We start from the raw sequence: 13,777 nt of genomic DNA, 5'->3' as shown, positions 1-13,777 counted from the left end.
TTGATTCCTGGTAAAAACAAATAAACAACACAACACAACAACAATGCTGGCCAAACATTTCCCATCCATTGAAATTAACTTGACATTGGGCATATACTTCTTTCCGTGGCTCCTCACATACATTCAGGTTGCTCACACATAAAATAACTTTTGATTAGAGGTTCCCAAACAAGTGGGCAACACTGGCTTGCTGCATGGTGTTCCAGTGGGGAGTTAAAGTAGGTTGTAGGCTGCGGAGATAGCTCTGCGGTCTAAGCACCTGCCTAGGCAAGCACAAGGACCCGGGTTTGATTCCTCGTACTGCATGCTGTGCCGGCCCAGTGCTAGGCCTCCTGAGCCGGCCACTGAGACCAGGCGTGGTGGTACACACCTGTAATTCCAGCACTGGAGAGGCCAAGGCAGAAGGATCACTATGAGTCCGAGCTGTGTAGTGAGACCCTGTACCAAATACATGTAAAAAAAAAAAAAATCAGTTGTGAACCTCATCCATGAATCAATGTAACTTACTGGATCATTCTTCTGGTTACTGCAGGTCAGGGTACTTTACTTGGATCCATGAACTCTTGAAATTGAGTACAACCTCAAGAGGGTTTGTTTTCTTGTGTACTGCTCTAGAGAAAGGAACAACCTCGTCAAATCATGAAAGGTTCCGGGAGCCAACGGGATGGTTAAGAATCACTGCTGTTGATGAATGAGATTTAGTCAGCACTCAGATTGCTTCATTCACTCTGCCTCTTTCAGACCCAGCAGGAATATAATTCTCCAGTTTAAATTACTCTACTTTTCTCTAACAACTCTTCAGAGCATGTTATTTTATTAAAGTTTGGAGTTATATAAAAAGACAGGCAGCAAGATTTAAAATACACATATGTATAATGTACAAATGTGTATTTTTTTGTCGTTTTTTTTTTTTTTTTTTTTTTTTTTTGGAGGAACCGGGGATTGAACTCAGGCCCTTGCGCTTGTCAGGGAAGCGCTTATTTCACTAAGCCATCTCCCCAGCCCTAAAATGTGTATTTTTTTTTTTTCTTATTCACATTCTTACCTGGTTCTTCCTCCAGTTAGATGTCTTTGCCTGGCATGGGGATTAATTCCAGAAGGCTTTAACTCTAGAGTCCCACAGCAGGAAAAGCAACCCAAGCAAAAAAAAAAAAAAAAGCCTCAGACTAAAGAGAAACCACAAATGATAAATTCTGGGGCTTACTGAAAAGGTTAGCATCTATCTTTCTTGACCCCTAAGTCCCTAATCTAAGCAGAGTCACATTCCTGAAGACCTTCAATGCAGCAAAGATCTTTATTCCTTACCCTGGGAAAAGTTCTCTGGGTGCCAGCCACACTGCCTTGGGCAGGAGAGTGCCACCAGCTCTGAACAGGGCTCTCAACAGCACTGAGGCCAGCAGAGGAGGAGTCCCTGCAAGCTCATGAGTAGAGAGACTGGAGGCCATGTCTTCATCCTTTCTGAGTATGCAAAAAAAGTTCATGCCCCGAAATTCCCACAAATAACTTGACTCACTGGGGAAAGCCATCAGAGTATGAGACTATAAGAGATAGACAGTTTAGATGTGGAGGTGTTGTAAACCCCTAAGATCTGTACAAAAGGGCACGTGTTTCCTGGGAAGAGGCTCACTTCAAGCAGATTCTGAATTGGGTTGTGGCTTCCTAAAACATCACCATCATAGGAATATCCATAAGTCACCCTGTGAGAAAGAGACTGCTGGATGACCTTTCTAGAAAACCTACTTTGTTTTCTCTCTCAATTCTTTTTAAGATGCCTCAAGGAAAAAAAAAAAAAATTTAAATAAAGGTCCAATAAAATAGTGAAACTGTCATAAATAAATGTATCTTGCAAGCTAACTTTTGTTTTTAAAATTCTATGCAAAGCATGCTGTGCTGGCCCTGCCCCTGGGGTACACTGAGACTTCGATTGAGACTGGGCATGGTGATGCACACCTGTAATCCCTGCGCTTGGGAGACTGAAAACAGGATCACTATGAGTCTGATTGAGTCTTTGTAGACCCTACTAAATACATTTTTTAAAAAATTCCATGTAAAAATAAATGTCCCTCAACTAAAGTTAAATATAACAAATGTGTCCATTAACACACACACACTCCCACAAACACACGCACAGTGTACACAAACACAAAGAAAAAAATAAATCCTTTGTCAGTCACACACTGCAAAGAGCATGAGGTGTATAAGGACTGTTGTGACCTCTGAACAGGTGCTGATCTTTTCAATGAGGAAATAGCAGGCACCAAAGTTAGATTGCAGAATATTTTAATGTCCATTTTTTCAGTGGATGCATTTTGAAATTCTTAGAATTAACAATTTTAAAAGAGCAGAGCAAAGGAAATGTGGAAAATGCAAACAGTTGGTTCTCCTTAATTTAATTTCAAATTTGAAGCATGATGTGATTTTCTGAAACAACCGATCCAAAAAAAAAAAAAATGCTTATCTCAAAAATCTAGAAATTCAAATGCAGATGTATCTTTAAAAACTACAAGTGATTAGAGCCCAGGTAACGGGTTGCACGCTGTCTCTAACTCTCCATGTCATGTGCAAATGTGCAGGTGCAGTCCCAACCAGTGAAGTCAGCGTTGAAGGAGCCATGCGCAGGTGTGGCACAATTTGTGGGACTCTTCAAGTGATTTAAGGATTTCATAACTGATGCTCTACATTTATTTGCACTGATAAAATTATGTGTGCTTGTTGATCATACAGATATATAAAATTTGATCTGAGCTGGGGCTGAGAAAATAGCAATTGCAACTCAAAGCAACTATTTACACACATTCAATTCTGTAGTATTGCTTCCTGCCCTAGGTTCCTAAGAAGTATTGCCACCTGCAGCACTTGAGCCCACTGCCTAGAAGCCCATCTGAGTCCAGCAACAACTACGTGTTCAATGCCGACAGACTGAGATGCATGGCAGGTGTGCCACGGAGATTCTGTGGTTCTGCATTGAGGTATGCTTCAGAGCAGGGAGCTGGGAATGTCCCAGGGGTCTCAAGGCCCCAAGATAATTTCTGTACTGGTTCTTTAGGAAGGCTCAGGGTGTTTTAAAAGACCATTTATTCTCTGCATGATGAGCTGCCCTTGTCAGGGGCTCCATGGGTACAATGCTAAACCAGACCACCCAAGGTTAATGCTTTTCTTCAGTCAGTTTGCAACTCTGGGGTTCTGAATTGGGGGAGGGATCACAAACACCTTTGTGGTAGGGGAAGGAAAACAGCATGATGGGGGAAAAGTGTGCACAGAGATGAACTTGGTAGATCATATTTGAACGAGACAGCAAAAACATCGGCAACCTACCAGCCCCTAAAATCCATGCAGCCCAGAGATGGAAGGCAGAGGAAAGGACAACATACAGAAAACTTAATACTGACAGGAGAAAAATCCAACATGCTCACAATCCTTAGCACAAGGAAAGCTTTAGGTAGTGTTTCATAAGAAAAAAAATCTGTGGTGTTTTATATGAATACATTCTTCAGAAGCAAGAGGTATTGTCACAACCATATTTTCTTCAGAGTTGGAAGACCAACAAACTGACAGTCAAACCTGAAGGAAAAGCTCATAGTCACTAAGAAAACTCTCAATTCTGAGACAACAGTGTGCTGCTGGGTGGCCATCCTAGAAGTCTCCCTAAGGAAGTGGCTGACCAGAATCAAGATATCATCCTGCCAGCGTATGTATCTTTGGGGAGGAGTAATGAGGGGACTTAATGAGGATGTGAGAAGTACACAGTGAGATTCACCAGTGAAAGAACACACTTGGGGAACTGTATGAAGAGCTCCAGCAGATACAAACTTGTCCTCAGCTGCACCTTAGACTATACACCAGCATCACCTGGAAAATAACTGAGACAACAGCTGTAGCCTGTGTACCACTGGACATAAACTTCAGACTCAACGTGGCAGAACACACACACAAAAGCAGGAGTGGCAACCCAGAGCACTGACTGATTTTCTTTGAGCTTCCTCTGCCATTTGTGTACAGGATGGCTCTGACCCCGAGTACAGCTAAGAAGCCCCTCACAAGTGGTTGGACTTGGCTCATGAGATTAAATTCTGCCATAGACCAGCCTGTGCGATTGGAGGGTGGGAGAGAATGAAGAAACCTTAAATTTCTAAAGGCCAAAACACTGTCTCCCCTGGCCTGCTGGTTTTGATTTGGAATTCAACAAGGGGGAGCACCCTAGGCAACAGTGTGGCCCCCAGTGGCTGAAACATGAAGGGATGGATACCTTGTTCTAGATCTGTGCCCTTTGTGAACTGGCCCATCCCCCACTCCAGCTTATTTTTGTCCACCAAAAGGACCTAGCACCCCCTCCCCCAAAACATACATCTCGATAAATAAATAAATAAATAAATGCACCCCTCAGACATTTATTTTGAGTTTTCCCCTCAGACGAGTCAACTTCCAAGACACCTTCACTCTCAATTGGAAGACCCCTTGGAGCAGGGTCAGGATGAAAAAAACGGCTTTGAGATACCTGAGGCCTGGGCTAACAAGCTCTGTGCCTGGTGAACATTTGAAATCTTAGCTTGCACACAGGTGAACCCCAGAAACCGCATGGTGTTGGATGTGTGGTTCACCCACTGCCCCCACAATAGAGGGCCCAGGTGCTCTGGGGAGCATGGGGGAGGAGGACCTCCATGGTTCCCTTTCCCTTCTCCCTCTCACCTCCCCAGTGAGTTACTGGCACTTTATATCAGAGTCATAAATGCAATGTGTGTGCGTGTATGTGCTTACTTAGAAAGGCCAGGTGACTGGGAAACACATATACAGAAAAAATAAAAACACTGTATGACCCCTCCCAAATATCTTGTGAGAAAAGGCAATAAAAATGATATCTTAAACACAGCTTTTGTTTTAAAAGTCAAATAATACCCTAAAGAGCCATAATTCTACTGTGGCCTCAGTCCTAGACTTGAGGCCAGGGCCAACCCTGAAGGCACTTGTTCTCCTCCACGCGGCTGAACGGAGTACCCCAAGGGGGCTGGTTTTCAGGGAAGGGAGCAAAGTAAAGAAGAAATGAATGAAAATGAACCCTGAACAACTGTGATCCACACAGAATTTAGGGTTGAAATGACCACATAATACCACATCCAGGGACAGAAACTGTGATGCTTAAAAGCACAACAGCCAAATACAAATATTATTGTGTTCAATGAACAGAGCACCTCGGGCAGCTTTCAGTGCTGCCTTACACACTCTTTGAGACGTTGAGTTTGGTGAGTTCATTGGCTTCTTCCATTCCCATGTCTTCAGAGTCATCTTTCTCTATGGCTTTGCCAAATCGACACCTTTCTTCCACTTTGATGGACTCTTTCCAGGGTCTCTTAGAAGACATGTATGTGTCCTTGGCCTGCATGCTGTCATCAAAGCCCAGGGATGTCTTGTCTGAATATGGGACAGAAGGCACCAGGTTGGCAATCTCATCTGTGGGAGACCGTCCAATGCTGCCATCCACCTGAACACGGATGTCTGGGGAGATAGACAGCTGGTGCTGTGGCACCACCCCGTTATTCACACACTTTGGGTAAAGGTAGGTTTTCATCTGCCCTTTTCCCTTGACATTCACTGTTCCCCGGTAGTCAAAGTCATAGCCCATTTTGCTCAGCACACGGTAGCTCTCCTCACTCACCTGGATGCGACACTCTACCCCAGTGGTGTCCATCCTGCTGGCAATGTTGACGGTGTCCCCCCAGATATCATAGAGCAGCTTGGTGGTGCCAATGACACCTGCTGTGAGCGGCCCATGGTTAAAGCCAACCCTGAGCTTGAAGTTGAACCATAGCATGTTGTTGTTGAAGTCGTCCACAACACGCATCATCTCCTTGGCAAACTCAAACAGGATCCGCAGGTGCTCCTGCGGATGACTGCCCTCCTGGCACTGGGCTGTATTTAGCCCTGATGCTGCCATGTATGTGGCCCCGATTGTCTTGATCTTCTCAATGCTACTGTAGTCTGGCTTGCTCAGGAGCTCATCAAAGTCACCTATGAGCTCGTTGAGGACTCGGTAGCACTCCTTGCCCCCTTCGTAGTTCTCCTCATAGAACTCGCTGAAGTTGACAATGCTGGCGAAGATCACTCCTCCACTGTCATGGTTCTTGGAGTAAGTCTGGGAGACTTTCAGCTGCTCAGCCACGTGGTAGGGGATGATGTTCCTCAGCAGCCAGTCAGCCTGGTCCCTCATGCTCTGAATCTTGGTGCGGTGAAGGTCTGCTTCCACATCCCCATGGTAGTGCAAGCGGTAGCTGACTTCAAACTCTCGATTCAGGAACCAAACCAGCAGAAGCAGGAGGAAGAAAGCAAGGATGAGCTCTTTACCCACAAGGCTGGTTGGCCTCCTGCTGTCCTGAGTCAGTGAGCTGTTACATGGGCTTCTCTGGGCACTGGGGAGCAGAAAGATGAGAAAGGACACACCCGCTAAGTGAATCTGTTAAGAAGAGTCCAAAACTGCCCAGCTAACCAGTGCCCTCTACCAAGTGGAGATTGATTCAACCTAAATGTTCCTATTTATTTGGTGGGTTATAGAGATGGAACGACAGAACAACTTCTGCAGTTGTCTTTAATCAGTACCTTGTAATGGCATTCCCCACCCCCAGAAATCTCTAGCTTCTTTTTACTTTTATTTATTTTTTGTCTTTTTGAGTCATGGTCTCACCATACAATTCAGACTGGCCTTGACCTCATGTGACAACCCAGGCTAGTCTCGAACTCACAATGATCCTCCTGCCTCAGTCTCCCAAGTGCTGGGATTACAGGCGTGCAGCACCACCCCTGGCCTTTCAGTTTCTTATTAAAAAAAAAAATTTTTTTTCTGGTCAATTTTTTTCTTTTGAAATATCTCAGTCTTAAAAGTTAAAAGTCTAGTAAAATAAGCATTCATACATGCTTCACCTGGGTTTAACAATTTTTAATATTTTGCTACCTTGCTTTTTTTTTCTCTTAACATACACATTATTTTTAGGTAAATATTTTGAAAGTTGCTGACACTTCAGTTGTACCTATTTTAGTTTATCTCCAAAGATAAAGACATTGCTCTCTGCAATCACAACATCATTACCATGTCCAAGAAACCTCATATTTTCTGATATATATGCTTCTTAGATTTCTAAGCCAATAGAGTTGTAATTTTATGAAGCATTTTCATAAATTCTCTACACTCTCCTTTTATAAATGTCTGTCTGACAAAACACACTTTCCTCACTCTGGGTTAGTTCTGTTTTGCTAAAGTTATTTCAGACAAAGTTAGCACTTAAAATATATACATAAAACATAAACTTTTAATAGTAACAAACACTATGAATAAATTCAGAGAGTAAAAATGATGGAAGGTGCTTTTCTTCCAAGGCAATGGATACTGTCATTTTCTTGTGGCTTCAGTGTCTGGACACATGGAGGCACTAGTCGCCTACTGAGGACAGTGCCCTCATTTTCTTTCCAGTACTAAGGCTGAGACCCAGGATCATACACAAGCTAGGCAAGTGTTTTACCACAGAGCTACCACCTTAGCCCCCATGTCCTTATTTTTTATGACCTGAAAAGTGTTGTGATAAATATTCCTGTACCCTCACCTTTGTGCATATGAAACTAATGAGTCATCTTAAATACTGCACATTTAGAATTTCATTAGTAATTTCCAAATTGTTCTTCTAACAGGCTGGCCCAATTCCTGTGTCTTCCAATCAAAGACTGAACCGACTTTTGGTGGGATTGCCCTCCAGCTGGATAGTGCTGGTAGGAAACCGTGTAGTGGCAAAGGCTATAACTTCTTTCAAAACATTTGAGCGTATGTATTATGACTTAATTTCTTTATTACTAAAAACTGCTGTTGCTTCTTTCTTTCTTTTTTTTTTTGTGGAGCCAGGGATTGAATTAAGGCCCTTGCGCTTGTGAATTTTCTTTCTTCCTTCCTTCCTTCCTTCCTTCCTTCTTTCTTTCTCTCTCTCTCTCTCTCTCTCTCTCTCTCTCTCTCTTTCTTTCTTTTGTTTTTGTGGAACCGGGGATTGAACTCAGGTCCTTGCACTTGCCAGGGAAGTGCTTATTCTACTAAGCCATCTCCCCGGCCCCACACTTGTGAACTTTCAATGAACATTTTTATAAATATTTTTTAAATACACTGTCAAATTATGCCCCCAAGCTACAGTAACATTCCAAGAAATAATGAGGCACAGAAAGAAGGCCATCCCCTGGAGGGAGGGAGCCAACAGCTATGGACCGTGCTCATGACTAGCTCTGTGACTGCGGGGAGGGTCCTTAGCTCCTCTGAGCTTCAGCACCTCATTTGAAAGACAGGGGCAAAGTCACAGACCATGTCAGGTTATTTAGAGGAGCAAATACACATATTTGAAATGTTTGGTAGCTAAAAAATAAATCACTACCAGCAGTTTATGATCATAAACATAACACAACTTTGCTTATTCTAGATATTCAAGTTTAGAAAGTACAATTTAAAAGACAGTAGGAATTGTGTAACTATGTAAATATACAGTGACTTCTGTAATGATACTGATGTGTCTATATTCATCTTCTATCCATACTCCTCTTCTGAGAACTTTTGTGTGTCCTCTGTCCATGCAAGTCTTAATTAATTCTTTATGTAAGAGTTCCACATGTATTTTTCTAATTGCTTTCATTGTCTTTCTCATCCTTTTTAGTTTGACGTTCAGTCTTTTCTTTTTGGCTGTAGTTATTATTAATAAGCTTGAAAAGTTACCTCTGCTTTAAAGGCTTGAAAACTCATTTTCCCCCCCTAGATTTTAGTTTACTATTTATTTATTTATTTGGTACTGGGAATTGAACTTAGGACCTTGTGTTTGCCGGTCAAGCACTTGTGCCACTGAGTTATCTCCCTAGCCTACTTTTTATTTTGACTTTTTAATTTAGTTAACATTTATTCTGGTACCAGGGATATAGCTCAGTAGCACAAGTGCCTGACTGGCAAACACAAGGTCCTGAGTTCAATTCAGAGTGTGTGTGGGTTTTATTCTGGTGTTTACAATAAAGCAAGTATTTACATTATTTCAGAGAATAATTTGTCTTTGATTTCTTTTTGGCGGGGGTGAGATTTCTTCTGTAACACATTAAAGTCTTTTTTAAAAAATATATATTTGGTACAGGGTCTCACTATACAGCTCACACTTGTAATGATCCTCCTGTTTCGGTCTCCCCAGCGCTGGGATTACAGGCATGTGCCACCATGCCTAGTCCTGGTAGCCAACTGTTGGTGCGCCTGGGGCAGGGCCATCATGGCATGTAGGGTACTGGGGATCGAACCCCAGTCCCTGAGCTTGTCTAGGCAGGTGCTTAGACTGCTGAGCTATCTCCACGGCCCACACTAAAGTCTTATATAAAATTAAACCAATTCTAATATATGTTTTTTTTGGTTTTTTTTGGCAGAACTGGGGATTGAACTCAGACCCTTGTGCTTGCCAGGGAAGCACTTATTCTACTGAGCCATCTGCCCAGCCCCTCTAATATATGTTTTAATAATCATTTGGCTAGCATTTGGGAGGCTAGGGCAGGAGGACAGCTTAAGCCCAGTATGGGCAACATAATGAGCCTAGTTTATTTTTTAATTTTTATTTATTTTTTAATTTTGTGAGCCTAGTTTAAAAAACAAATCATTTTATTTTTTTCAGCAAGTTAATATAAATAGGAGATTTATTGTTAAAATGATATTTTAACAATAGCTATTTCCTATTTTTCTCTTTTAAGGATGTATATATTATCCATTTTATTTGCCATACAACTTCTGGGAGCTTAGAAATAAACAGTAACAAGGCAGTTGCTCTCATTTCTCTGTCAAGAAACCAACACATGTTAAAAGCTTACCTGAAATTCTGTGCCACATCCAGGGGTGAAATTACTATGGAACTGAAATTAAAATGTGGAAAAGTATTATTTTAAAAAGCAAAGAGGGCATTACATAAAGCAACCTGAGAATAATTTAAACAAGCAACTCTCTTTCTTAGGACACTGTCTACATGACTGTCTTGTCCCACACACCCGCCTCTTCTTTCTGCCTGTGTCCCCAGGGCTGGAGAGCTACACTCAGGGTTCCCGTTCAGCACCCCTCATGCTCTCTAACCTGGATGGGCACCTCCATGATGACGATGGTGACAAAGACAGGGTGGGTGAGCTCAGATCTTCCCTGTAGGAGGGTCCCGGGGCACAGGGCGCTTCGCTCACCACCCCACCCCAAGGTCTGCTATTTCAGCTGGGGGTGGGGTAGGGTGGTAGAAGACCAGGGCAGGAAGTCCCCGCCACTCTTGTCTCTTAGGGTCCATGAGGAAAAGCCCTACAGCTGTGGCTAAAGGTTGCTGTGAGGGTCAGTTGTCTTTACTGGGTCTAAGGATGAAGGTTGGTGGTTTGAATTTCAACCTCTTACTGTAGATTTTCAAAATAATCATAATTCCAGATGGCCACAACCTCACAAATGTAAAAGTATGATTTATTTTGTGAAGAATAATTTATTCATTATGATTTTCTTTCAAATGCCGAATGGTAGTTTTATTTTAAATTCCCTTTGGAATCTTAATTTACATATCTTTCATATTGTTTTTATTTTGTTTTGTATTTTTGAGTAAGGGTCTACAGGGTCTCACTATGCATAGATTGGACTCATAGTGATCCACCTGTTTACAGCCTCCCAAGAACTGGGATTACAGGCGTGCACCACCACACCCAGTCTCAATCACCATCTCAGCGAGCCCTGGGGGCGGGGCTGGCATGGCATACTGGGGGATTGGACCCTGGCCACTGTGTTCTGCCTAAACAGGCACTTTAGTCCGCTGAGCTATTTGGCCAGCCCTTGTATTGTTATTATATTAAGTAAACCAAGGAAGATTACATACTGTCCATTACTGACCACTTCTTCATTAATACTCTAAAGATATACTGAGGCTATTAACTTGATTCTGTCAATACTGGAACAAATTAGATCATTTTGTGCTTTTGAAATTACTAAAGCAGTGGTTCTCAGTGGCATCTCTAGGGAGAGAGTCACTTGGGAAACATGTGAGTCTCTCTGGTTGTCCCAGTAATTCAGAAAACCAGAATATGATGTTGTGCAAAGCACAAATAAGAAATGACCCATGGAAGTTTAAATGAATCTGTTCCCGTCAGGCATGGTGGCACATGTAAACAATCCCAGTACTTGGGAAGCTTAGGCAGGAAGATTGCTAGAAGTTCAAGGTCAGCCTGGGTTACAAAGTGAGTTCAAGGCCAGTCTGAACTGCATAGTGAAACTGTGTTTCTAAAAGACAAAAAAGAAATTAATCTGTTTCCCTAAATCTTCTTTAATTATAAATAGGCGATTCTTTATTTTTATTTCAAAGAGAGAAAAAAACCCAAATTTTCAAAACAAGATGATAGGGTGATCCTTTAATATATGCTAATAGTTAAACATTTTTTATAAGTTAAAGAAAAAGCCTGCTATTTAGAAAAGGTTTGTTATAGAAACAGAAGCTTAATGGATTTAAGAGATCATAACATTTTTAAATAAATTGCTCACTGTATGCATTCTTCTATCCAAGGTATTACTGTACTTCCAACAACATATTTAGTTGACAACGCTTAAAAGCCATGAAATCAGTTAGAGATGTGCAATAGACTCATTTTAGCAAAGAATGAAACACTATTCAATTAGATGAACCCCAAGGAAGAGAGACTACAAGGTATTTTAAATGCTCTTCTCACTGCTATCTGATATTTTTTATTTAAGTTTCTGTAGCACAGTGAGAACTGCTCCTGTCCCCAAAGGTCTACGATGCAACTTCTGTGTCTTTATCTACACCAACTTCTCTTTCCTTAGCACCTGTGGGTACAGGGCTTTGAAGGCAATTCTGGGTCTCAGGGACTGAACTCACTTCTCAGTATGTATAAGGAGTTCAAGATCAAGGACAGATGTCTAGTAACCAGTCATTCTTTGTGTGTCTCATGTCATAACATGGAGACTGATACGATGTACAGTGCTATAATACTATAAATCAGACTTTAAAAATTAGACATAAAATTAGAAATAAATCATTTTTATTTCTTTACTTTGAAACTAATCTGCCCTGGAATATGTGCACTACTTCCTCCTCATCTCTGTGCCAACCTAGACCTCAGCTTTTTTTTTTTTTAAAGCAATTAAACCTTCCCCCCCCAGTTCTTTAAGTGTCATAGTCATCTTATGTGAGATGGCCTCAGGTCATACTCCTTTAAATTTCAACTTACTATAGGTGAGCTCAGGTGTGTCACTACTGCATTAGGTCTTCCAGGGGTAATCACCCAAAGAAATCTATATTCAAACATGCACTGAACTGAATGAATATCCATTACTGGAAATGTTTGGAACCAGAAGAACTTTGGATTTCAAAATACTTGCACACACACAATGAGATATCTTGGGGAAGAGAACCAAGTCTAAACATAAAATTCATTTATATTCCATATGCACAGTATACACATAATCTGAAGGTAATCTTATACATTATTTTAAATAATTTTACTCATGAAATGAAGTTTGTGTACAATGAATAAGATTTATGACATCATGTTAGTGCTCAAAAATTTTTGGATTTTGAATTATTGGATTAGGGATATTCAACCTATAATATGTTATTATAACTGATTTTTATTTTGTATACTGTTCCTGGGACACACTTTTATATTTTGGAAATTATATGTGTTGGAAATCATTTTTGGCCATGATAGAAAATACCTGTCATCAAAGACAGCATCAGTGCTAATGTGAAAGTGTAGTAGAGCCTTAAGTGACACCAGGTGAGGTAGTGGTGAGCGGAGGGCGCTAATCGCATACCTGTCTGGACACAGGGAGATGTAGAGCAGAAGCAGGGGCCCGGCCCCCACAATGGTGGCAAGGGAGGACCTCATCCAGGAGCTGAGCTGGCAGAAGTTACAGTAGTGCACGACAGCCACTAACACAGCTGAGCTGGTGAACATGGTGACCTGCAAGAGGAGTCAGTGTCAGGACAGTGCGTTCATACTCCTCCCCGCACATTGTCCCATGTCCCATCCAGGCCATCGCACCCCACAGGCCCTGCTCTCTCACCCACATATCTGTTTAATCCAGATCATTGCTGACACCACCCAGTGACCTACTCTTGTGCAACAGTTCTTACTTTTGGTGAGCCAGGGGCTTCAAGGGGAGATCACACATGTTTACATTCATGAAGTAGTGCTTTAGTTTATAAGATAAGGCTGGCAAAAAGACTCTTTTCTGGGTGTGTGGAAATGGCACATATCATTTTGCTAAAAAGGAAGAGGAGGCTGCCCATGGGGGAATTACTACCATGGGATGTTACTTTCCAAACACTTTTCTTTTAGATCCTGCTGCAAACCTGCTCAGATGAATTTTGACACTAAATACCAAGTTCAATCAGCCAATCCTGATAGCTCATGCTACAAACCAAAAATATAATCTACCACAGCACTAGTTCACCCTTTATGGAATTTAACTCAAAAGCTCCTCTGAGCAGTGAGAGCTGACCCATGTGCAAGTGAAGGACTTGCGCCAGGTTTGAAGACCAGAAGGTCATCTTACATCAGTTGAGAAATGGGACAGCTACACTCTCTACAAAGCATGAATAAAAATACAAATACTCCCCAACTTAAAATAGAGTTACATGGGGGCCTGCCCCTTAGCTCAGTTCTTTAGGTGGCTGCTTCAACAAAGCAGGCAGGCTCAGGTTGCTGTGGTTCAATTCCCACAACACAAGACAGCCAGTCATGCCTTGAAGGCATTCGCCGCAAAAAA

At 41.9% G+C, this 13,777-nt stretch overlaps 1 protein-coding gene across 2 annotated transcripts in view; it reads right to left on the bottom strand.

Moving 5' to 3' along the window:
• Positions 1–2,248: 2,248 nt before the first annotated feature.
• Adcy9 (adenylate cyclase 9) overlaps positions 2,249–13,777 on the bottom strand; it is a 142,833-nt gene continuing 131,304 nt past the window's right edge. For both annotated transcript variants that reach the window (XM_023711479.1, XM_023711480.1), the window contains exons 9-11: positions 12,821–12,969; positions 9,847–9,888; positions 2,249–6,401 (exon numbers count right to left, since the gene is read on the bottom strand). In XM_023711479.1, the coding sequence (XP_023567247.1) occupies positions 5,210–6,401; positions 9,847–9,888; positions 12,821–12,969 (1,383 nt within the window). In that variant the 3' untranslated portion in view covers positions 2,249–5,209. The remainder of the gene's footprint in view (positions 6,402–9,846; positions 9,889–12,820; positions 12,970–13,777) is intronic.

This window comes from Octodon degus, unplaced genomic scaffold (genome assembly GCF_000260255.1).
Source record: "Octodon degus isolate 3935 unplaced genomic scaffold, OctDeg1.0 scaffold00021, whole genome shotgun sequence".
Classification (NCBI taxonomy): Eukaryota; Metazoa; Chordata; class Mammalia; order Rodentia; family Octodontidae; genus Octodon; species Octodon degus.
The sequence above is the reverse complement of the archived record's forward strand: the minus strand, read 5'-3'. Positions and strand labels throughout refer to the sequence as shown.